This window comes from Petaurus breviceps, unplaced genomic scaffold (assembly GCF_028583685.1).
Source record: "Petaurus breviceps papuanus isolate PSGF00001 unplaced genomic scaffold, PetGlider_PUasm1.0 37, whole genome shotgun sequence".
NCBI lineage: Eukaryota > Metazoa > Chordata > Mammalia > Diprotodontia > Petauridae > Petaurus > Petaurus breviceps.
This window is the reverse complement of record NW_027186296.1, coordinates 52,528,384-52,551,125: the sequence shown is the minus strand read 5'-3', so window position 1 is coordinate 52,551,125 and position 22,742 is coordinate 52,528,384. Positions and strand designations below refer to the sequence as shown.

Below are 22,742 nucleotides of genomic sequence, written 5' to 3'. Positions count from 1 at the left end.
TCAGTCAGACCTGATGAGAACAGTGGTCACGACACTTAGGACAACAAGGTGCCCTACAAAGCAGAACGTGGAGAGAAGATGCTTGCATGTCTGCTTTTATATCTGCAAAAAAACAACCTCATTAGCGTCACCACTGCATTTTCATAGGGAGTTCATGTTTCAAAAACAACTTCTAGGCCATGAAATTGCTATGCTACATATTATTCCCTAGCCTCGGTATCTTAAATACTTGCTCTAACTTAAATACTCTTATGTAGAGTATGCAAGTTAATGGTGTTAGGATATACTGTTTACCATGGGGAAATTTTATCCAAGTGTTAAAAACAGGCTGGAAACATTATTTAAGTTTGGTCTCTATTCAAGTACTTTGAATCCTAGCAGAACCAGCCAAGAATCTTCAACAATGTATGGCTTTTAATCAACAAGGGTGGGGGAGTTGTGTTCCATTATGTTTTGCAAACTGAAAAATAAAGCAGTCCAGATGCCTTTAGGTTATTTTGTTTTGAGTCCATCTAGAGGTTAGTATATACTCCTTTGATTCTTACATAGAGAAGACTGCCATTCACAAGAAAGCATACTTACACAAGCTGTCCCAAAGTCTTAGGTTAGTGTTAAGCTAATAAAGTTTAATACATTACACTAAGATGTTTGGAACACCCTATATACATGTGTGTATGTATATACATGAATATATGTATATGTGTGCGTGCATGCAAGTGTGCGTAGATGGTGCAGGACTGGCCTTGGTGGGGCAGTTATATGAGTTCAAGACATCAGGAGATGGCCTGACTCTGGTTTTAAAATATTCTCTTCTATTTTGACCTGTTTTCCAGTTCTTTGTATCCAAAGAACTTGTCTCCTAGAGGATATCTTCCTTTGCTAAATTTATCCATAAATGAGGACAAGAGAGGACAAATAGGTATACTACCTATAAAACTAAACAGTCTTCCTTTAATTTTGTTATGCATCAAAAAGGGAGAGGAATTTTCCAGAGAACTTTTAGACTGCAAAATAAAGACATCTAACTGAATTAAACTCCGTAACATCTAAATGCTACCTCTCCTCAATTTTCCTGTTACATTATGCTAGGAACAGGAAGTGTATTGATTTTCCCATAGCAGGTGGGCTCAGATTCCCAGGCATCTTAAATGAATATTAAAATACCATTCATCTGTGAGTGGATCAACTTTACGAGTCTCACAAATATCTTATAGACAAAATTTTACATGAATCACAAGAGAAGACACAAAAGAGAAATACCCATACCCTCCCTAATGCCACCCCCCTCCCCTAAGACAAAACTGACACCTGTTCACTTGGGCTCTTTTTTAATGCTTCCCCAAGACTCTACCAGTTCTAACAATGAACATCATAGCTTAAATTAGGAGTCTTAACCTTGGACCCTGGAACTAAAAAAAACCCCCCAAAACAAAAACAAACATTTTGATAGAACTATATTTCAATATAATTAGTTTTCTTGATAATCCTATGTATTGTATTTTATTTTTTGCATTTTAAAAACATTATTTGGAGAAAGGCTCCAAAGGCTCCAAACTGCCAAAGGAGTCCAATATACAGAAAAGGTTAAAAATCCCTGCCTTATATACTTTGATAACATTTTGCTCAAATTAACTGAAAATTATCCCCCAAGTAATTTTTATCAATATACTCAGGATTGAGGAGAACTGGAAGGTCTCTTTCCAGATCTGGGGTTCTGGGAAATACAATGTAAGGCAAAGCCTTACATAACTACACACACACACACACACACACACACACACACACATATCTCACAATGCTAGTGCTTGTCCCCATCCACTAAACAGACTACATTTATAATACAAGTCTAAGCTTTACTTTGTTAAAGAAATGTGTCCTGTGAAGGGTCTAGCTAATGCTTGGTAACCTTCTTTCACCCTTTGCCTTTTGCATACATAATAACTGTTTAAAGGATATAATAATAAATGAGCCAAATTTCAAAGGGTACCCAATGTACTAAAAAGCATAGAAATGTGTTTAACACTAATAGCCACAATGCTACAAGAATCAGTCTCATCATTTCTACATTTTTCTTCTGAGAAAATTTTTGCAGAGAAAGCATCTGCTTCAAAACTTATCCTTCTAGTCCCAATACAATCTCAATCTACAGAAAGGACAATGGGTTTATGTTCTTTTCCTGGTGGAAGTAGCTTTCAAGAACAAAAATGAAAATCAGTCCACAAATCATCTGTCCTCAGAGGCTTCTTCAAAGAGGACACCTTCCAGGGTGGACATCAAAATGGTGGGGCAGTTTTTCCAAAACAATATAAAAGGGCTATCTAAAATTCTTTCTGACATGCCTTCCCAGAATGACTACTCATGGTTTTAACTTTTGTTTTAAAATTAATGTGCAATCTCTACTACTTATGAGCAGACTACATTTATTCATGCTTTTCAGAATACAATCCTGAAACTCTATGAACATTTTTGCTTTAACTAGAATATGAGAAACGAAGACACTCCATTTTCTATTTCTGCAACTTGTCTTAATGTGTCTTAACATAACTGAGGGATTTCTTGTCATCCTCTTTCTAGTCTTGTGCAAAGAAAAGAGTGTGAGATGGGAAGGCATAAGGCTATAGTACTCCCAACCCTCAGTACCCACCCCCTCCCATTTTCCCCAGCTCCTACCTCCCTCAAGTCACAAAACAACATTGTCATCTGACACCAGAGCAAGACCTCAAGCCAGAAAAGCTCTTTTCACAAGAATGCTCAGCAGCTGAGGACCATAAGGAATCATATGCCCATTATCGGCCTCAAATGAATTTCGAAACAAGTTAGTAGGTTTTTCTTCCCAAAAAGACAGTTTGAGAAAATGAGAGTATTAAGTGCCTAAAATTAACTGAGGCTGTGCATGCCAAGGGTTGTGTACAGAGGGATTTAAAGCTAAGTTAGAGCATGTTTCAGTTCCACATTGTTCACTAAAATGAAGTTTGAATGATAATATTAGTCATATGGTTCATGCTCTTTTTAAACACTAAACAGAAAGGGGGAAAATATTTACCTCACTGAAAAAAGGCCTTGGTTGTAGCAGTATGTTGGAACTGCCCGAGGTAAAGAATTGATGTGTTTTTCATCTGCATGAGACACTAAAAATTCCTGATACCAAAGGTCACATCTTCTTTCTGCTCGCCTTCCACAGTTGTGGTCTTTAAAAAAAGCCAGTGACTGCAAAGGCTTTCTTAAAGTTATTTTACACTGACGAAATGTATCCTTGTGCCTTGCGTGCATGTGCATGCATGTTTGTGTGTAAACTGGATTGTGGGGGGTGGGAAAGATAAGAAGAGCTGGTCATAAATTTCATAGGTGGGCTTCACCTGAACAAAATAGCAAATGCTGCAAGCTTGTATGTACACCAAGTATAAAGCAAGACATAAGAAAAAAACCCCAAAGATATTCCTAAAGGCAGACATTTCATCAAATATGCTTCCTTAGGGGTAAAACTCCAAAAGGCAGTCACCAACGTAAAAGTCTGTTATAACACTGCCCACAGTCATACTTGCTTCTCTGAGTTTTGATCTCTCAATGGAAGGAAGCAATATCAGAGAATAGAAAGAAGGAAACTAAGAGGCCCAGGAAATACATACAGCATATCGGGGCAGTTGTCTGGTTTCTCTAGAAGGCCACCCTCCATAACAAACCGGAGAACTTGTTCATTAGACATGCCCTGATAGGGCTGCTCTGCTAAGGTTGCAATCTCCCAGAGGACAACACCAAAGGACCTAAAATAACAAAGAAAAAACATTTAAAAGTTTGTTGTTGTTGTTCTTTTAAATAGGAACTAAGTTTTTTATAAAAGTTCCCCTCCCATCATTTCATCTACTTTTGAGTTGAACAAAGTTTAGGTGGTATAGGCCATTGTAAATAAAGGAAAAAAAGATTGAGTTCCAATAGTTTATGACAACTATAATGATGATCTGGCCATAACTTATCAGAGTGTAATATTTAAGGAAGTAATTTTCTATTATAATTTGGCCTAGGGGAATTCAATTCAAAAAACATTTATTGAGTTTCTACTGAATGATTTTCACTGAATTAAAAAATGACAAAGTTTCTTATTTAAATACATTTACTATCTGGTAGAGGGGGTAAGGCCAACTACAAAAAGAGCTACAGTATAAGACAGGATGTGATAAGTTTCATAAGAGAAATATCAAAAACTGCAATGGGGATTCAAAGGAGAAAGAAGTTACAAGTTGGAGAGAGGTTAAGAGAAGCTTTCTTAAGAGAGATGGCCTTTGAAATATGGGTAGGAATTAGGCACAGCTAGGAAAAGGGAGTATTCCAGAAATAGAAACAATTTAAGCAAAGATATGGAGACAAAACTTTAAGGCATGTGGAAAGGACATCAAGCAGTCTTTCTGGCTAGAATATAGGATACATGAAGAAAAAAAGTGGGAGATGTACAGGATGGATAGGCTGGGATCCAATTATGGAAACTCTTCAATGCTAGTCTAAAGAGTTGGGACTTGATTCATGAGGTAACAGAGTACCATTCAAAATTGTGAATAAGGCAGGGCAGTAACATAATTAGAACTATGTTTTAGGAAGACTGTAGAAGCCATGTAAAGAACAGATTTTTGGGGAAGCATATGGTGGAGGCAGGAATGAGCAGAGGCTCATTGCAATAGTTCCAAGGGAGAGGTGAGGAAGGTGAGAGATAGGTCAGTGATAGTGGGAATAGATGAGAGACAGATTCAAGATTGTCTAAAAGGAAGACAGGACAAGGGTTGGCGACAAATTAGATTTGAGAAGAGAAGAGGTATTAAACATGTCAAAGAACAAAGGTATACTTAGAGAAAAACAGCCATGAATAGAAACAAATAATTCTACCACATAAAGTCTATTCTTTAGTTTCATTAAATAAAACAAAAAACAAACTACCAGCCCTGGAGTGAGGAGGACCTGAGTTCAAATCCGGCTTCTGACACTTAACACTTACTAGCCATGTGACCTTGGGCAAATCGCTTAACCCCAACTGCCCTGTATTCCCCCCTCCAAAAAGAAAAAAAAAACCAGTTTCGAGGCGGCTAGTGGCACAGTGAATAGAGCACTAGCCCTGGAGTCAGGAGGACCTGAGTTCAAATGTGACCTCAGACACTTAACACTTACTAGCTGTGTGACCTTGGCAAATCACTTAACTCCAATTGCCCTGCCTTCCCCCTTCCAAAAAAAAACCCCACTACCAAATAAAGAATCAAAATTGATAATAAAATACATAGATTTCTGCATATCAGCTATGTAAAATGAAAAACGGGAATACTCTACACCTACATAATTAAGCTTTTCATATTGAATTCTTACTGTATACTATTTTTTTGTGTTCTGTTTGCCTTTTCCATCCGGTTCACGTCAACTAGCAAAGCATGAAAGGCACCACTAAGCTGCTAAGGGGCTTCTTTGGACTGGGCAGATACAAAGAAAATGATGCCAGTGGGATTTGTCCTACCACATCATTTCCATACCAGAAGCTGGTCCCCATGCACAGCACAAAAATCTACAGAATATGTATAAAATTTTGTGACCCTTTGAACTGTAAAATGCTAAATGCTGCTTAAATAACTGCATTTGCAAACAGATTCAGTATAAATGGATACTCAAAGCACTTGTTGGTATGACCTAAATGGAATCTTAGTACACAAGGGGGGATTTACCCACCCCACCCCATGGTCCTTTATAACTTTTTTTTACTGTGAAATAGTATTCCTATTACACAAGAGTTCTAGAAAAGCTTATGCACTCAGACCCCAAAACAATTGCTTTAAAAAGACCAAGCAGATATTTCCCCCATCACTTCTGGAATGAGAGTCTCTACATTGTTAAATATGTAAGTTCACATAAGTGACATGCCTCTAAAGCTTGTAAATTTATGATGTTTGAACTGTCAAACAGTACAGTAAATGATACTCTATTTTTACTATCTCTCATCTTGGTCACAGAAAAGAGACTCGAGAACTTTTCTTTAAAGCAGTCCTATTGTCTAACATTTTCTCTACTTTATTTGCTTCTTTTTTTCCAACCCAGTAGGCCATAAAAATGCAACTTTCAAAAAAAAGTATGTTTGTTTCTCTGTAGGTTCAATTAACTTCCTTCATTGTTTAAAGTGTCCAGTAGGCTATAATTATCTTGCTCCAGTCCCCATACAATAATGCCTTAGGAAATAATTGTGCACTTACCTGGTATCAATATTGTGCAGATGGAAAAGCAGAATAATTTTGCTTCAGTAACAAGCCAAAGCATCAGAGTGTTAGAGGTAGAAGTCCTCTAAGCTAGGTTCATCAACAAGATGATTTTACAGATGCTGACCAATGTGAGGCAGTGATTAGCATGTGAACAGTATGTTAAGTTTTCAGATTAAGTATTTTTAAGAACAGTTTAATATTTGACAAGGTACTACACAAATTTTGATCATATGATAACAATAGATAATCTGAATTGATTTTACTTTTGCAGATTAAATGTATCCATCTATGTGGAGAACTTATTCATATGGTATTTGAATTTTTTTTCCATTCCCACCTCTTGCCAAAAAACTCCACTACCTCTCCCCTCCCACACATATAAACACAGCATTTTCAGTGTCCATACTGTGTAGGTATAAGGATTGTGTAAAATAAAAATTGTTCCCCAATCAAATGTAATGTTGGTTATCTGGACCTGGAGTCACTTGGAAAAGGAAGGGGAGGATTATCAATGCTGATACATTGACATACAGAAATGTACAAACCAAAGGGCACTTCATATTATATACTGGCAGTAAACTGACTACTAGAAATCATAGTAAATTTTAAAAGAGTGCATTGATGCATCATTCTTGTTCAGAGAAATATGGAAAACTTTTGGACAGAAGCTTAGACGCGAACATAAGCCAACAACATGAAACACCAGCTATTTAAGTTAATATTAAATAATCCACAGCTGCATTAATAGGCAATGCTGTAGGAGAATACTCTTAAAGAATGTAGTTCATGTTTTAGGGCCTTACACAAAGATATTCCACAAAAATTTGTTGAAATGACTGATATATGGAATATTCTCTTCAAATGTCAGTAAGCTCTTTTGAAAGACATACTGGAAAATTGTTTAGCATTCAAAAGAGGCCCATCATGATGGAGACTCAAAATTCAGAATCCAAGCTACACAAGGAACAACTGAAAGGGAACTGGGATTTTAGTCCAAAGAAAAGACCATAAGGAAAAAACATAACTCTATTCAAATCTTTGAAGGGATGAAATATAGGAAAAAGATTGTCTTATAGAAAGTAGATTTCCTACTTAATAGATAATTTGAATTGATTTCTAGAGCAATGGTGTCAAACTCAAACATAAAGGATCCCTGTCCACAAAACCTATAGTGACTTAGGAAACCACAAATGAACATGACCTATGTTGTATTTTTATTTATTCTGTTAAACATTTCCCAATTACATTTTAATCTGTTTCTACCCATGAGGGACGTAGGCTTGACACTTGTGTTCCAAAGGGCAGAACAGCTAGGCACAGCAGTTAAAACCTATGAGAAAGAAGTTTTACTTCAACATAAGAATGAACTTTATGACAACTAGAGTTGTCAAACAGAGAAATGTACTGACTCATAAATGAATGAGCTTCCCATCACTGGAAGTATTCAACCAAAGATTAAAATAGTTTCACCTATGTGGGATATTTTGTTATTATTGTTTAGTCTTTCAGTTATATCTGACTTTTTGTGTCCCCATTTGGGCTTTTCTTGGCCAAGATACTGGAGTGGTTTGCCATTTCCTTCTCCAGTTCATTTACAGATGAGGAAACTGAGGCAAACAGGGTTAAGTGACTTGCTCAGGGTCACACTGCTAATAAGTATCTGAGGACAGATTTGAATTCAGGAAGAGCAATCTTCTTGACTTCAGGACCAGCGTTCTATCCACTGAGTCACCTAGCTGCCCTTATAAGGAATACTACAGAACAGATTTTTATACAGATTTGTATTGGACTCAATTCTTTGGATGCTAAGATTCACTAATAACAATAGGTGTCAACTATAGAGTTGCAAGGTTTGCACTTTGAATATAGAATCTTTTTTTGATTAGTGATTCCAAGATCCCTTGCATTAAGGTTATATGAGATTCTCTTTAGTTGCAAATATGTTAAAAAGATTCAGGACTATGACGGGTTAGATGCCTTCAAGAGAAGGCAACCTTACTTCACAATCGGGGTAGTAGCATATATGAGATGTATAATTCCTACCTCGATAAGCTAATCCTCAAAGTCTGTAGAAGAAGAAACTTGAATGCTTTAATATTTAATAAAAAAAAGAATACTTGACACTTACTTTGCTTCTGTATTTTTTTCTAATTGATTCTATTTGGCCAAGTAGTAAAATGGGAAATTGGCAGTAAACATCTGTCCCTTCATGACTGTTTTAGCAAAAATAGCTAAGTAGGGGTGGCCAGGTAGCACAGTGAGTAAGAGCACCATCCCCAGTGTTGGGATGACCTGGGGATCGAATCTGGGCTCAGATACTTAGCACCACACCCAGAAATAACTGGCCGTGTAACCTTGAGCAAGTTACTTAACCCCAATTGCTTTAAAAAAAAAAAAAAACTAGCTAAGTAGTACTGGAATAAAAACAACTTGCTTTTTTTTCCCCTCACCTCTAATCTCTAAAAATGGGATTGATTTGGTAAGTGGAAAGGCTCCTTCTTGGACATTCTTATTTCACTAAAGTTCCAACATTTGACCTCACAATGAAGCAACAATATTTTGCTGTGTCATAATTAAATGCTATTTCTAATAGGCACCTGACTCAAAAAAAAAAGTCCTGAGCCCTTAGAGGTTCATGAGGTTAAAAAACTGATGTAGGTTACTATTTAAATGGTTCTTCTGTGTTGTCATCCAGACAGTTGGAAGTAAACAACACATAAGCAATAAGATCCCTTGCTAGCAAAGCCAAGAAACCATGTGATACTTTGGGAAGCTGATGTGCCAGAATGGCCAACTATTTGCCAAGACCTTCAGTTATGTTTTAGAAACTGACTCCCCATCTACAAACTTGCCGAGAAAGGAGGACAAAGAAGAGGCAGAGCTTGAATTCTCTGAACTTGTCCAAAGCTACGATACTGAGACTTTTATTAAGAAGGAAGATATTTTGTGTCTCATTCTACCTATGAGTCAGCAACCAAGTATGCCTACTGAAGGAAAAAAAAAAACAGATGGAACTAATGGGAAACATAATAAAGACACATGAACTTTATATATATATATATATTTTTTTTTTTTAAAAGGCAATTCAAGATTTGTAGTAGTAAAGGCACTAAATAGGGGTCAAAAGACCCTGGGCCTGCATCCCAACTATACCACTTAACCAATTTGTACTGATCTTTGTGAATAGCAAATTCCTCATTTTAGAATGGGGATAAATAAGAACCTGTCCCAGCTATTCCAGAGTGCTGTTGTGGAGATCAAATGAGATACTGTATATGACAGCAAAGTCCTATATGAATGAACATGGTATCCATAAAAATTAAAGGATTTTAGGAAGGGAGGAAAAGAGAAAGGAATCAGACATATGCATGTCAGTGCACATGAAAGAAATTCATAAATGGTAAGGAACTATATAACTCTAAGGTGGCATTATATATATTTTCAAATATGTAAATACATGTACAAATCAGATATATAACATGTAGAAGTACATGTACATTTTCAGATTTATAAATATATGTACAAGATACATAAATACATGTACAAGTGACTTCAAGGTCATTCCTCATCCTTCTTCAATGAATTCAGTATAAGGCTTCTAATTTTTCCCTTTTCCCCAACTCCTGCCCTCATACTAGGGAACTTAAAAAGTCATAATGACTCTTCCTCAAACACCCTAACCATCCATTTCCTCAACCGATTCCCTTCCCATGACCTATTCTTGTACTCTACATCAGCCACATAACCAAGCTGGTCAAAGCCTTGATCTTGCCATCACCCATAAAAATACTACCTCTACCTTCGAGAATTCCAAAATCCTCTCATCCAACAATAATCTATTAGCTTTTCACCTCTCCTTTTGCCTTCCTCAAAAAATCCCATTCCTCATCTGCACTGTGACCTCCAGTATTTACTCTCTCCTCTTTTCCCTATCTTGACCCTTTGGTGAACCAATTCAATTCTATACTGTCATTATCTCAAAATCCCTCTCACTGTTCCTTGCCTTCACTCCTACATGCATGCTGCTAAATGAAGGTAAAGAAAATCACATAAATGTTCTGACTGGGTTCTTTACAAATTTATGTTACATAACCTCAAATGGGTCCTCACTGCTGCTAGGCATTCCCGTTATGCTTGCCTACCCCATGCCACTCTTCACAGTGTCTCTTCCAAAACTATTCATTCCTCCTCAAACCTCTCACAGCTGCCCCTCCCCACCACCACCCTGTGAGCTGAGAGCCTTGCCTCATATTTTACAGAAAAAAAGAGGCCATTTACCATGAGTTTCCTCCTCCTCCTTCACATTTCACATCAGGTGCCTTCCACTACTTTTTCCTCCACCCATTTCATATGATGAACTGGCCTTACTCTTTACCAAGTCTAGCCCCTTTACTTGCTCAAGCAATCCCATTCCACGCCATCTCCTCTAAGACCGTCTCCTCTATCGTTCCCATTCTATCACTTATTTTTACTCTCTGTCTATTGTCTCCTTCTCTGCTGCCTACAAATATGCCCACATCTTCCTCCATTCTGAAAAAAAAAATTATCACTTGAATTTAGATCTCTTCTGCCTTGTATAGCTAGATTCTATGCAAAGTCCATCTGTAATAGGTGCCTCCAATTTTTCTCTTCTCACTCTTCTTAACCCCTTAGAGTCTGACTTATAACTTTATCATTCTACCCACACTCCTCTTCCCCAAAATACCAGTGATCTCTTAGTTGCCAAATCTAATGCTCTTTTCTCAATTCTCATTCTCCTTGGCCTCTGTAGCTTTTGACAATATTGATCACCCTCTCCTCCTTGATTCTTTCCCATTCTCTCCTGGTTCTTCTCCTACCAAACCACTCCTTTCCTGTCTCCCTTGTTGGATCCTCCTTATCCAACTTCTCTGCTCACCTGCAATCTCACCTCTCCCTCTACCTTTCAAGCATCTCAAACTTGATGCCCAATAGACATCTTAAACTTAACCTGTCCAAATGGAACTCATTATCTTTCTCCCTAAATGATCTCCCCACTTTTGAACTTTTAAATTTCTGTCTAGGGCCACACCATCCTCCAAGTCCCTCAAGATCCCAACCTAAGAGTCACCCTTGACCCCTCACTATCTCTCACCATGTCCCATCCCCCATTCTGTTGCCAAGACCTGTTGATTTCACCTTTGCTATGTCTCTTGGAAAGAATACCTTCCCTTCTCTTCTCTTGCTACCACTCTAGAGCAGGCCCTCATCACCTTATGCTTGGACTATTACAACAGCCTGCTGGTTGGTTTGCCTGCTTCAGTCCATCCTCTCTTTCACCTCTCAAGTAATTTTCCTAAAGCACTAGTCCATCATGTCACTCCCTCCTCCCCCCACCTCCGCCAACTCAATAAGCTTCAGTGATTCCCTATCACCTCCAGGATCAAATACAAAATCTTTTTTGCATTCAAAGACCTTCTTAACTTAGGCCCCTCCTATCTTTCTGGTCTTCTTATACCATATGTACTCTTCTCCACCTACTCTGTAATCAAGCAGCACTGGCTTTCCTACTGTTCCACGTATACAACACTCCATCCCTTGGATCTAGACATTTTCTCTGGCTGTTCCCCATGCCTAGCACTGCAATTCAACCTACTAGCTTCTCTTAAATCCCAACCAAAATCCCATCTTTTGTAGCAAGACTTTCCCAACTCTTCTTCATTCTAGTGCCTTCTCTGTGTTAATTATCTCCTATTTATGCTATATATAGATTGTATACATTTGTTTGCATGTTGTCTCCCCCATCAGACTGTGAACTTCTTGAAGGTAGGGACTGTCTTTTACCCCTTTTTGTATCCCCAGTATTTAGCAGTGTCTGGTACGTGGTAATTAATAAATTAATAAATGTTTAGTGATTGATACATATATCCAAGTACATATAGAATGAGAGAGATGCTTGAAAGATAAAAGAATGAAAAATATGAATACAGTGATGTATGTATATATGTGTGTTTGGCTCTGAAAAACCTTCATTCCTGGAAGAATGACCTAAGTTAGCCTCCTTCCAAATGACTTATGAGAATGATAGTCTCATCAGTCCTCCCCACCTCAGGCTTTAAAGTTTCAAAGATTAATTTCTTCTTTAGTTGGCATACTGATAACAGGAATTCCAGAGAGTGCATTGCATTAAGGAAACTAGACTCAATAATACAACAAGAATTGGGAATGGAGTGATATAAAAGCAACAGGAGAAAGAGGTAAACATTTAAGCTTGATTTGGTATGATTTGTAGAGACAGAATGAGTTTTTGTTAAATGAAATTTCATTACCAAACATCAGAGTGTGTTGTGAAGACTCCATCCTTAAGTGACTCTGGAGACATCCAGCGAACGGGTAATAATCCTTTACCTCCTTTTCGGTAGTAATCGGTTTCATAGATATCTCTTGTCATACCAAAATCTATAAAATTGAAAGAAGGAATAATGGACTTAAATTATTCAAGCAGTTCTTTAGAAGAGAAATGAAGACAAATAATAAACATGTGATCATTCATGTCAGCCACTACTTTGTTAAAAGCACCAAACAGAATGGATATGATATGAATGCATGCTACTAACAGTTAAATATGGGTGTAATTCACATTAATAAAACTAGATATTAAAAATTCTAAATGTCAACAAATTAAAGGATGATTTATTGTCAAGAAAAGAAAGATCTCAATATTTTGCTTTTCAAAGTTTACCATAGAGTTCCTTTAAATAGTGAAATATCAGAGCATTTAAAGTAAAGATGTGATTTATAAAAGCTTGATATTATAAAAAATTGATTCTTAATCCATAAAGAAAACTAATCTCTTTCAAAATTTACCTAAAGAAAAATTCACTTCATGTTATTACCATTCTAAGAAAAGAGGATCATAGTATTATGTGGAGATGAGGCACTGACATTCAGGATTACAAATAACCAAATGACATGTTAAGATTCTTCCCACCCCACACCTTAAAAAAAAAAAAAGACTGGATCTCTTTCCATCTCACTCAGCCTGGAAGTATGGGGGCTACTCATGATCCTGATCCCACCACTGATCTACATGGGAGTTCTGGCCTATTACAATTTGGCTTGGCCTGGTTTGCTCCTTTTAGACAACCTGGAGGCTCCCCTATTCTTGATGCTGAACTTTGTGGTGATATTGGACAACACAGCCCACTGCGGCTCAGAATTACTGAGCTCAAGAGACCTTCCAGCCTTCTCCACTCACCCCAACCATAAGCAGGAAGGATTACATCTACTCATAGTGAGAGTCCTAACAAAGTTGTTATTTACAAGCTATGTAAGATTATTATTCAATAATGGTTTTCAATGGATCAATCTCATTCAGTTGTTCAAGTTTCCCTTATTTCCATGTCCTTAGCAGATGGTATGTAAATATGACATCTGGTTCTCCTTTAAGCCTAAATTAATTCCTTTCCAGGTTACTTTATCTAAAATATTAGTATACATCAACCCTTCCTTTTTCATGGTAACTTTGTTTTTTTTAAATCTTCATATCTATTTTCTATTTCCTCAACAGGTTAAGCTCATTTCTGAAAGAATGCAAAGGTTTTAAAAGTACAAGAGCATCTTGGACCTTAATATTATTTTCCTGTACTGTGTTATAGGCTAATAAACTTTCTTTTATTAAAAATGAGCATATACCCTTCCTGATACATGAAACACTGCTCTGGTAAAACATTTGTGAGTTCAAGATTCTGCCCTCTAAATTAATCTAGTGTCAACACAAATCAGAAGATGGGGGCTGGGGCATGGAGGTCAAGTGGCGAGAGAGGGAGAGAAGGAAGAAGGAATGCTAGGTCTTTCTATTGAGGAAAGACTATAAAGTTTTTGCTTAATGCAAAATTTTAAATTTGAGAAAAACAAGGCAATTTCAAGAAAATATCTGCAAAAAATTGACAAGAAGTAATGACAATAAGGATGATAATCACAGTGATAATAATATTTAATAATAGCTAATATTTGACTATGTGCCAGGCACTGTGCTAATTTAAGCTCTTTACGATTATTATTACCTCCATTTTAAATTTGAGGAAACTGAGGCAAACTGAGGTTAAATGGCTTGCCTAGGGTCATACAGCTAATAGAAGTCCCAGCTGAGGATGAAGGTCGTTAGCACTTAGCGCAATGTCTGGAACCTAGCAGGTGCTTAATAAACATTGATTGGCCAAAAGAAACTTAAAAGGTGGGGTGAAAAAAAATAGACAAGCATCTAACATGATGCCTTGGTACATTTCCAACTTAATAAAATCACTTAGGTTTTTTGTTGTTGTTTTTATTAAATGAGAGTAGGATATATAATAAGAGAAAAGAATAACCACCCTCCAAAGGCCCTCATGCTTACCCATTCATCTCTTTTTTGTACTCACATTTCCCTGCTCACCTCTTCTTCTTTTTTTTTTTTTTGGAGGGCAATTGGGGTTAATTGACTTGCCCAAGGTCACACGGTTAGTTTTTGTGTTAAGTGTCTGAGGCCAGATCTGAACTCAAGTCTTCTTGACTCCAGGGCTGGTGCTCTAATCACTGAGCCCCTCTGCTCACCTCTTCTACTCTTGGTGAAAACCCCAGAAAAATGGTTCTCAGCCACTGCTGGCTAGTCTATGTGTGCCATGTGTACTATAACTTCTGCAACAAGGTCTTTGACAGCAGCCATGCTTTGTATGATACATAATCTAGGTTCACATGCTAGCAGGTACTGAATGAATATTTCATGACAATCATGGTTTTGTTTAACCTATTCGTTTACTCTGTAGCACAGTTTTATTTGTAAGAGCAAATGAAGAAACACCTGCTTTTGAAATAATTCTTTAGGAGCTAGTCATAATTCCCTGAGGGGAGGGGGCTGAGGGTAAACTGTAAAATGTATCACTTAAAAATTATAGTTAAATGACTTTGGGAGTGGTGGGGGTAGGAAAAAATTTCATAAAAACTATAGAGAAAATAAAGGAAAAAGTTAACTTGTGAAATAGTTTTCTTGGATTATACTATTTTTCTTATGACTTTTCCTTTGTGCTTATCAGAACCATCAGATGAAAGCGAAAAAGCTAGGCTGTTTCCACAGCAACATCACAGTTTTATTTGGTGTCTGTTTTTCTTGGTGCATACTAAAAATAAGTACACTTAAGATGGAAACACTGATCACTAGAAACAACATTACTAGCCAGCGACCTAAAATTCACTTAGGAGCTCTGCTTTTGTTTTGTTGTTGTGGCTTATCAAATAGGTCTCTAAGTGAGGTCCTGACTCTCCCCTATCTCCTGACAGGGGCACATCTTTCCCTATTTGGATCATAAATTTAATTATCAGGAATTTATATACATACCAACCCCCAAAAGTTTGGGGAGTCTTTGACTTGGGGGAATCTATGTTTAACAGTATAGGAACGCTACCACAAACAAGGGCTATGTAAGACAGAATGGAAGTGTCTGGAAAGATAATTTCAACAGCCTGTCTAGGGCCAAAACATATGATACCTTGGAAGAGGGAAATGAGAACAATTGCAGATAACAAAATTAGCTGAACTTTTGCAGGGCTATTGCCATCATATATTCAAAATATACAGACCCATATAGTACATACACTACACTAAATTCCCAGCTATCATCCCTGGAAATGATCATACAAACCCTGAATATGGAGACAAACATGCCATTTCCAAGAGTAACATTTTTCCTTTAAAAACAAACAACCTCGCCCCCCCCCCCAAAAAATAGCAAAAGTACTTCCAAAACCTAACTAAATCTATATTAATACAAAAATGTATCAGAAATGTAAAAGACTATGTCCTTGACATAGCTGCAAAGCTGGAAAGGTAAAGAACACACCTCCGATTTTGACAGTGAAATCTTCGGCGACCATGCAATTCCTTGCGGCAAGATCCCTGTGGACAAACTTGTTGGCATTGAGATATGCCATGCCATCAGCAATCTCTCCAGCCATCTGAATCATCTTCTTTAAGGTTGGAAGCATCTGGCATGGATTATTCTGATGGACAGCAATAAAGGATTCAAATGTGAGAAAAACTGGGAATTTGTCCCTTTCAAAAGCTGTAATGCCTTTTCTCAATCCTATCACCACAAGTCAGCCTGCTAAGGAATCAGCATGTTATTATGTAGACCATAGCATCTGCTTAGTGGTAAAATCATGTGCTCACTCCCTAACCACATCAAGCTCAGCTACAACGAGAAACGCCAATTAGCACTCCTTTAGACCAGGGATTTCTATTTTGGGAAGTACATAAAATGTTTAAAGTGAAACAAGCAATTTTTGGTATTAAGAATTCTATTTTACTCGAGCACCTAGAAATTTATACTCCTTTTAATTCAATGGTTTACCAAGGACAAAATATAGCTAAGAGAAGGTCATTTAAAAATTCATTTTAATGTGTATGTTTTTGAAAAACAGGACAAATCTTCATATATATATATATATATATATATATATATATATATATATATATATAGATCTCCTTTCTCAATTTCCACATAAACTTCCTTATATTCCTTTTAATTTCCCTTTTTACATTTAAATTTCTGATTTACATAAGTAACCACTCAGTCAATTACCATTTGCTTTTTTACTTTTCTTTTTTTTTGGGGGGGGGAGGAAGACAAGGCAACTGGGGTTAAGTGACTTGCCCAAGGTCACACAGCTAGTAAGCATTGCTCAGCACTCTATCCACTTGCACACCTAGCTGCCCTATTTACTGGGTGTCTCCTATATGCCAGGCATTGTGCTAAGTGCTGGGGTTACAAAGAAAGGCGCAAGATGCTTCCTATTCTCAAGCAGTTCATAGTCTAGTGGGACAGACAACATGCAAACAACTCTGTACCACAAAATATATACAGGACAAATTAGAGATAAGGCTTTTTTTTTGGTCTTGTTTTGGGAGGAAAGAAGGCAAGGCAATTGGGGTTAAGTGACTTGCCCAAGGTCACATGGCTAGTAAGTGCTAGGTGTCTGAGGTCAGATTTGAACTCAGATCCTCCTGACTCCAGGACTGGTGCACTATTCATTGTGCTATCTAGCTGCCTCTGAGATAAAGCTTCTTTTTTTTTTTGCCTTTTTTTTTTTTGAGGGCAATTGGGGTTAAGTAACTTGCCCAAGGTCACATGGCTAGTTTTGTGTGTGTGTGTGTGTGTTAAGTGTCTGAGGCTCGATCTGAACACAGGTCCTCCTGACTCAAGGGCTGGTGCTCTACTCACTGCTCTACCTAGCTGCCCTGAGATAAAAGTTTCTTAAAGAGGCTGGGATTTTAGATGAGACTTAATGGGAACTAGGGAAACCAGAAGGTAGAAAGAGTTTCCAAACATAGAGAATAGGCAGTGAAAATGATCAGGGTCTGGAGATGTGTGTGTCCCATGTGAAACATGGCATGGAGTCACGCGATCACAGAATACATGGAGGGGGAGTAAGGTGTAAGAACACAGGAAAAGCAGGAAGAGGCCAGGTTGTGAAGGGCTTCAAATATCAAAGGGAAGATTCTATATTTGATTTCAGATGTGATAGGGAGCCACTGGAATTTATTAAATGGGAGTGGGGGATATGTGTGACAAGGTCAGATATGCACTTTAGGAAGAATTACTATACAAATGAATACAGGACAAACTGGTGTGGGGAGGGCCTTGAGGTAGGCAGACTCACCAGTTGGGGATTGCAATAGTCTGGGGGTTTGAGGTGATGAGGACTTGTAGCAGGGTGATGGCAGAGTCAGAAGAGAGAAAGGAGCATATCCGAAAGAAGGTAAGAAGGCAAAATTAGTAAGTCTTGGCAGCAGACTGAATATGGAAAGTGGAAGAAAATGAGAAACTGAAGAGAGGACACCTGGAATGGAATCTGAGCAACTGGGAGGGTGGCGATACCCTTGACAGTTATACAGTTCAAAACCGGTGTGGGAAGAGTTTTGGGCAAAGACCGTAAGTTCAGTTTAAGATGTTTAATGGGTTTAATTGAGTTTAAGATGTCTCCGGGACATCTAGTTCAAGATGTTTGAAGGAAGTTGGAGATGTGAGTCTGGAAATTAAGATCTCATTTTTTTTCCTGCCTCTATTCAAAAGCATTCACTTTATTAACTACATGAAAACTCTGATAATATATAATGCCTTCCTTCTCCTCCTGCTGATACCTCACACTTCTATAATAGTCTGTAGTTCAGAAGTCATTTCCCTTTATAGTATTTGAGCTTCTCAACCCTGTGAACTCCCTGCCCCTACTTTAAAAAAATAAAAACCAACATAACAAAAATTGAATTTTAACATATAATCTGTAACTTAAGTAGTAAGGAAAGTGCAACTCTAATCTATTCATAACTTTGAGAAAAAATTTTTTTAAAGTACATTTTTGGATCTCATTGATCAACCTCTCTTTTCTCTATATACATCAAAGGAAAAAAGTGAATTTCATACCTTGTGAGATGCCCACACTGAGCTAAGTATAAAGAGACCAATTCTTCAACTATTTAATTATAGTAACTGTCTCTGAAGCCACCATTGTATTCCTCAAAGACAAGGATCAATAGTTTTATAAATAAATTTTTATTATCTTTTCTTCTCTTGATCAAATATTTTCCTAAGTTTTTGGTACCTCAGGCAGCATTCCTCAAACTTCTGGTCTCAAAAAGTTTGCACTTTTGGAGTGTACACATTACATTTTTAAAAATCACTGAGAGACACCTTCCTCCCCAACCCAAAGAGCATTTATTTATGAGGGCTTATCTATAGGTAGTTGCTGGATTCAAAATTAAAATGTCTTAGTACTGTTGTGAAAACAATTTTTACCTCATAGAACCCATGAAAGGGACTTCCAAAGTGATCCCCAGACCACACCTTGAAAACCACTGCCTTAAACACAGTGTATGTGTTTACTGAAAAACTGTAATCCATAATTGATCTCAAAATAGAAAGACTATAAGGCTTAATTTTGATCAATTACAATGCTGATGCATTGTTTCAGTTCTGTGATAAATGGCAGCTCTTTCACCATACATTCTGGTAAGTAGGGATTATTTAGCCTTTGAGAGCTATTTAAGAGGTGTAGGTATACTAGGGGAGTATGGCTGAGCCAGAACTCTCATTTTAAGCACCTTGTTGTCGTTGTTGAGTCATTTCAACCATGTCTGACTCTTCATGACTCCATTTGGAGTTTTCTTAGCAAAGATACTGGAGTAGTTTGCCATTTCCTTCTCCAGATCATTTTACAGGTGAGGAAACTGAGACAAACCATGGGTAAGTGACTTGCCCACGGTCACACAGTTACTAAACGTCTGAGTCCAGATTTGAACTTCAGAAAATGAGTCTTCCTGACTCCTGACTCCAGGTCCAGCACTTTATCTGCACCATATAGCTGGCCAAATATCTCAAAAGGTGACAATAAATGAAAACGAATTGCTTCAGAATCATAGAACTAGGAAGCCATCATGAAGATCATCTTGTTTAATATCCTCATTTTACAAATTAGGAAACATTTCCATAGAAGTATGACTTTCCAATGGTCATAAACCTATTTAGTGGAAGACTATCCAGGTCTTCTAACACCCAGTCTCTGAGCAAGGAATTGGTAGTTAACAGGAAAAGTGGTGGAGCAAGGGGGTAGTTGGAGAGAAAAGAAGAGAAAGTAGAGGGCTTGAAAGCTCCTTCTGGACCCTCTTAAAATTGTTTGGGAAAGAGATGTACTTATAACCTTTCACTGTTAATGAAGTTTTTCCTCTCAATTTAAGCTGGAACACAACTGAATTTTTCCTACAAGTTTAATTTTCCAATAAACCATCATTCAATAATAAAAATCACACATTGTAAGTCTTAAAAGCTAAACTGGAATTGTATATCAATGGTTTTCAAAATGTGGTACAGACACATTTTCAAAGCAGGGACTTATAGTTATTTGTGCCATCAAGGACATCACATTCAAAGTCCTTGATGAGTTATATATACAGACTGTTAAAGAGACAATGAAATCAGAAGTGAATCATTCTTTGGAACTAAAATGAAGAAAGTTCCACTTGGGAGGTGGTAAAGGTTCATATTTAATGAAAAATAAAATAAAAAATGTGCTCAAATGGAGAAAAGCTAATAGAATTCAGGAGAGATATGGATAAAGAGATTTCTGCAGAGTGAATCCCAAACTTTAGGGAGTGGAAAGGTTCACCTACACAGCAATTGGCAAAACAGGGTCAACGCTACAAAGAATTTTAAACTCTTCTCAGGCACAACCGAAACAGTTAGTCTGTTGCATTTAAAAATGTGAAATTTCATGCCCAAAGTCTGCTAATGTGGCTGGTATCATTATTAAACATTCATCTAGTGACTTGCTTTAGAAGATATTAATTTTTATTCATGCCTGACACAGGCTTAGGTAACTGGGACACTGAGGGACACCTAAAAATGGCTCCAAAAGTCACTGGTGGAATGGGAATTTGAACTCACAGCCCAAACTGTTGGTTTGTATTAATTTCAGTGAAAACATAAACTAATGTAAGACTTAAGTGTTGTTTTCTATTTTAAACTCTAAGCAAGATAAATCTTCAGTGCTGTGAAGAGGGGATTCTAATCTAGCTACATAGTCACAAGGATACATGCCTCAAGCATGAAGGCTTCATGAATACGGTGATGGCATTTGCACATGGGTAGGGAAGAAGGAGGTGAATTTATTTTTAAATACCCTCCTAGTCAATTTTCCAGATGCAATGGTGGGAAGAAACTATATGCAACTTCTGATTTTACAGAAAGGACATACTAAATTCTCTGGTTGGGAAACTATTTAGATCAATTAACTATAACCACTTCTGTGACAAATAACTATAAACCTTAGAAAATGGGCTAGTGTTTTAAAGATTCTATCTATCACTGAAGACAAATTATCATAGGCTCTTTAATAGCTGAAATGGACCTAAAATTACCTTGTGCAGCCATCATTTTATAGGTGAAAGAACTGAGGCATGGAGGGAAAGTGATTATCCAAGTCCCAGAAAGCTAAAAGAGTGGTAGAGCAAGGAAAGCAACACAGGTCTCTTAACTCCCAGGTAAGAGAACAGAAATGTAGTAGTTATAGTATTGGTAGTGGTAGTAGTAGTAGTAGTGGTGGTGGTGGTGGTAGTAGTAACAGAATCACTAGTAGTAATGGTAATAGTAGAATTACTAGTAGTGGTGATAGTGGTAGTATAAGTAGTAGTACTAGCACTTATAGTAGTAGTGGTAACAATACTACTAGTATTTCTGGTAGTGATAGTAGTAGTAGTGGTAGTGGTGATGGTAGTGGTGGTGGTAGTAGTAGAAGTGGCAGTGGCACTGGTAGTAGTAGTAGTAATAGTAATAATAGTAACACTAATAATTGACGTTGATATCGTTTTTAAAGGTATGTAAATAATAACTCACCTCTGTCTCTGGCCTCAGAGATCTGAGGTAACTTTTGAGATCCCCTCGTGTCATCAATTCCATGATGACCAATGTTGGCTGACCCTGGGACACTACTCCAAGCAATCTCACCTGGAAGGGAAAACCAGATGCCTCAGATACTAAATTCACACAGCTTTGCTCTCATCATCTACGGCTAAGACTGCCACTCAATGTGAGTTGACAAGGAGAGGTTTTAGAGCATAAAATACAAGAGGGCTATGTCTAACGTCCTCTTCATGACGTCTAGTAAAGTAGCATGCATAGGCAGATATACAGTGAGGATTATCAGTGATTTCTGGATACTATCTCTAAAAACATGTAGCTAAGAGGTCAGCTCTAAACATGTACACACAGGAAGTAAAAGGAGTCTTTTTTTTTCCCACAGTCTTTCCATTTCAGATTCCCCCCACCCCCCCCCCCCCACTGCAGCATCTATAAAGACTTTCCTCTTACCACATGATGACAATTGAATTCTTTCATTACTGAAGCTTCATTGAGAAATTCAATTCTCTCCCGCATGCTTGCTGCTTCATTGACTGTTTTGATGGCTACCCTGGTTTCAGGCTCATCTTTCACCACGCCCTTTGCAACTCCCTCATATACCATCCCAAATGAACCTTGCCCAAGTTCTCGACTCATGGTGATCTTCTCTCGGGGTACCTCCCACTCATCTGGGACATATACTGGAAAAGAATAGAAAGTATTTTGTTTAAATATATTTAAGGGGAAAACCAAAGAAAACTCTCCCAACATATGAACAAGAGAACAGATAAGCCACTAGTCAATTTACTCAGGACATCAATAACTAAAATCTACAGAGGAATAATGTCAGGAAACAATGGCATTAGTTCATTTTAGTATTCCAAGAGCTTCACATGAAAACGGCCAGTAAACTTGGCAAATCTTAGTATTTCATGTATCTGTGATTTCAGTAATATCATTTTTTCTTCCACCAATGTAGATTCTAAAGTCTCAATACTTTAGTAAACATGAAATCCTGAACTAAAAAACAGTAACAACAACCACCACCACCACCACCACCCATCACCTAGGTGTCAAATTTTTAGAAGGAGACCTCTTTAAACTTAAGCTGGTCCTTAGGATGACAAATTTTGTTATCATG

General features: G+C 37.5%; 1 protein-coding gene across 4 annotated transcripts in view; it reads right to left on the bottom strand.

The window, feature by feature from the left end:
- Positions 1-22,742, bottom strand: part of IGF1R (insulin like growth factor 1 receptor) — a 394,663-nt gene that overhangs the window by 10,748 nt on the left and 361,173 nt on the right. For all 4 annotated transcript variants that reach the window (XR_011170289.1, XM_069098499.1, XM_069098497.1 and 1 more), the window contains 5 exons: positions 22,073-22,302; positions 21,599-21,709; positions 16,055-16,214; positions 12,509-12,638; positions 3,627-3,761 (listed from right to left, as the gene is read on the bottom strand). Coding sequence is in view for 3 of the 4 variants with exons in the window: in XM_069098499.1 (XP_068954600.1) it covers positions 3,627-3,761; positions 12,509-12,638; positions 16,055-16,214; positions 21,599-21,709; positions 22,073-22,302 (766 nt within the window). In the remaining variant the exon portion in view is untranslated. The remainder of the gene's footprint in view (positions 1-3,626; positions 3,762-12,508; positions 12,639-16,054; positions 16,215-21,598; positions 21,710-22,072; positions 22,303-22,742) is intronic.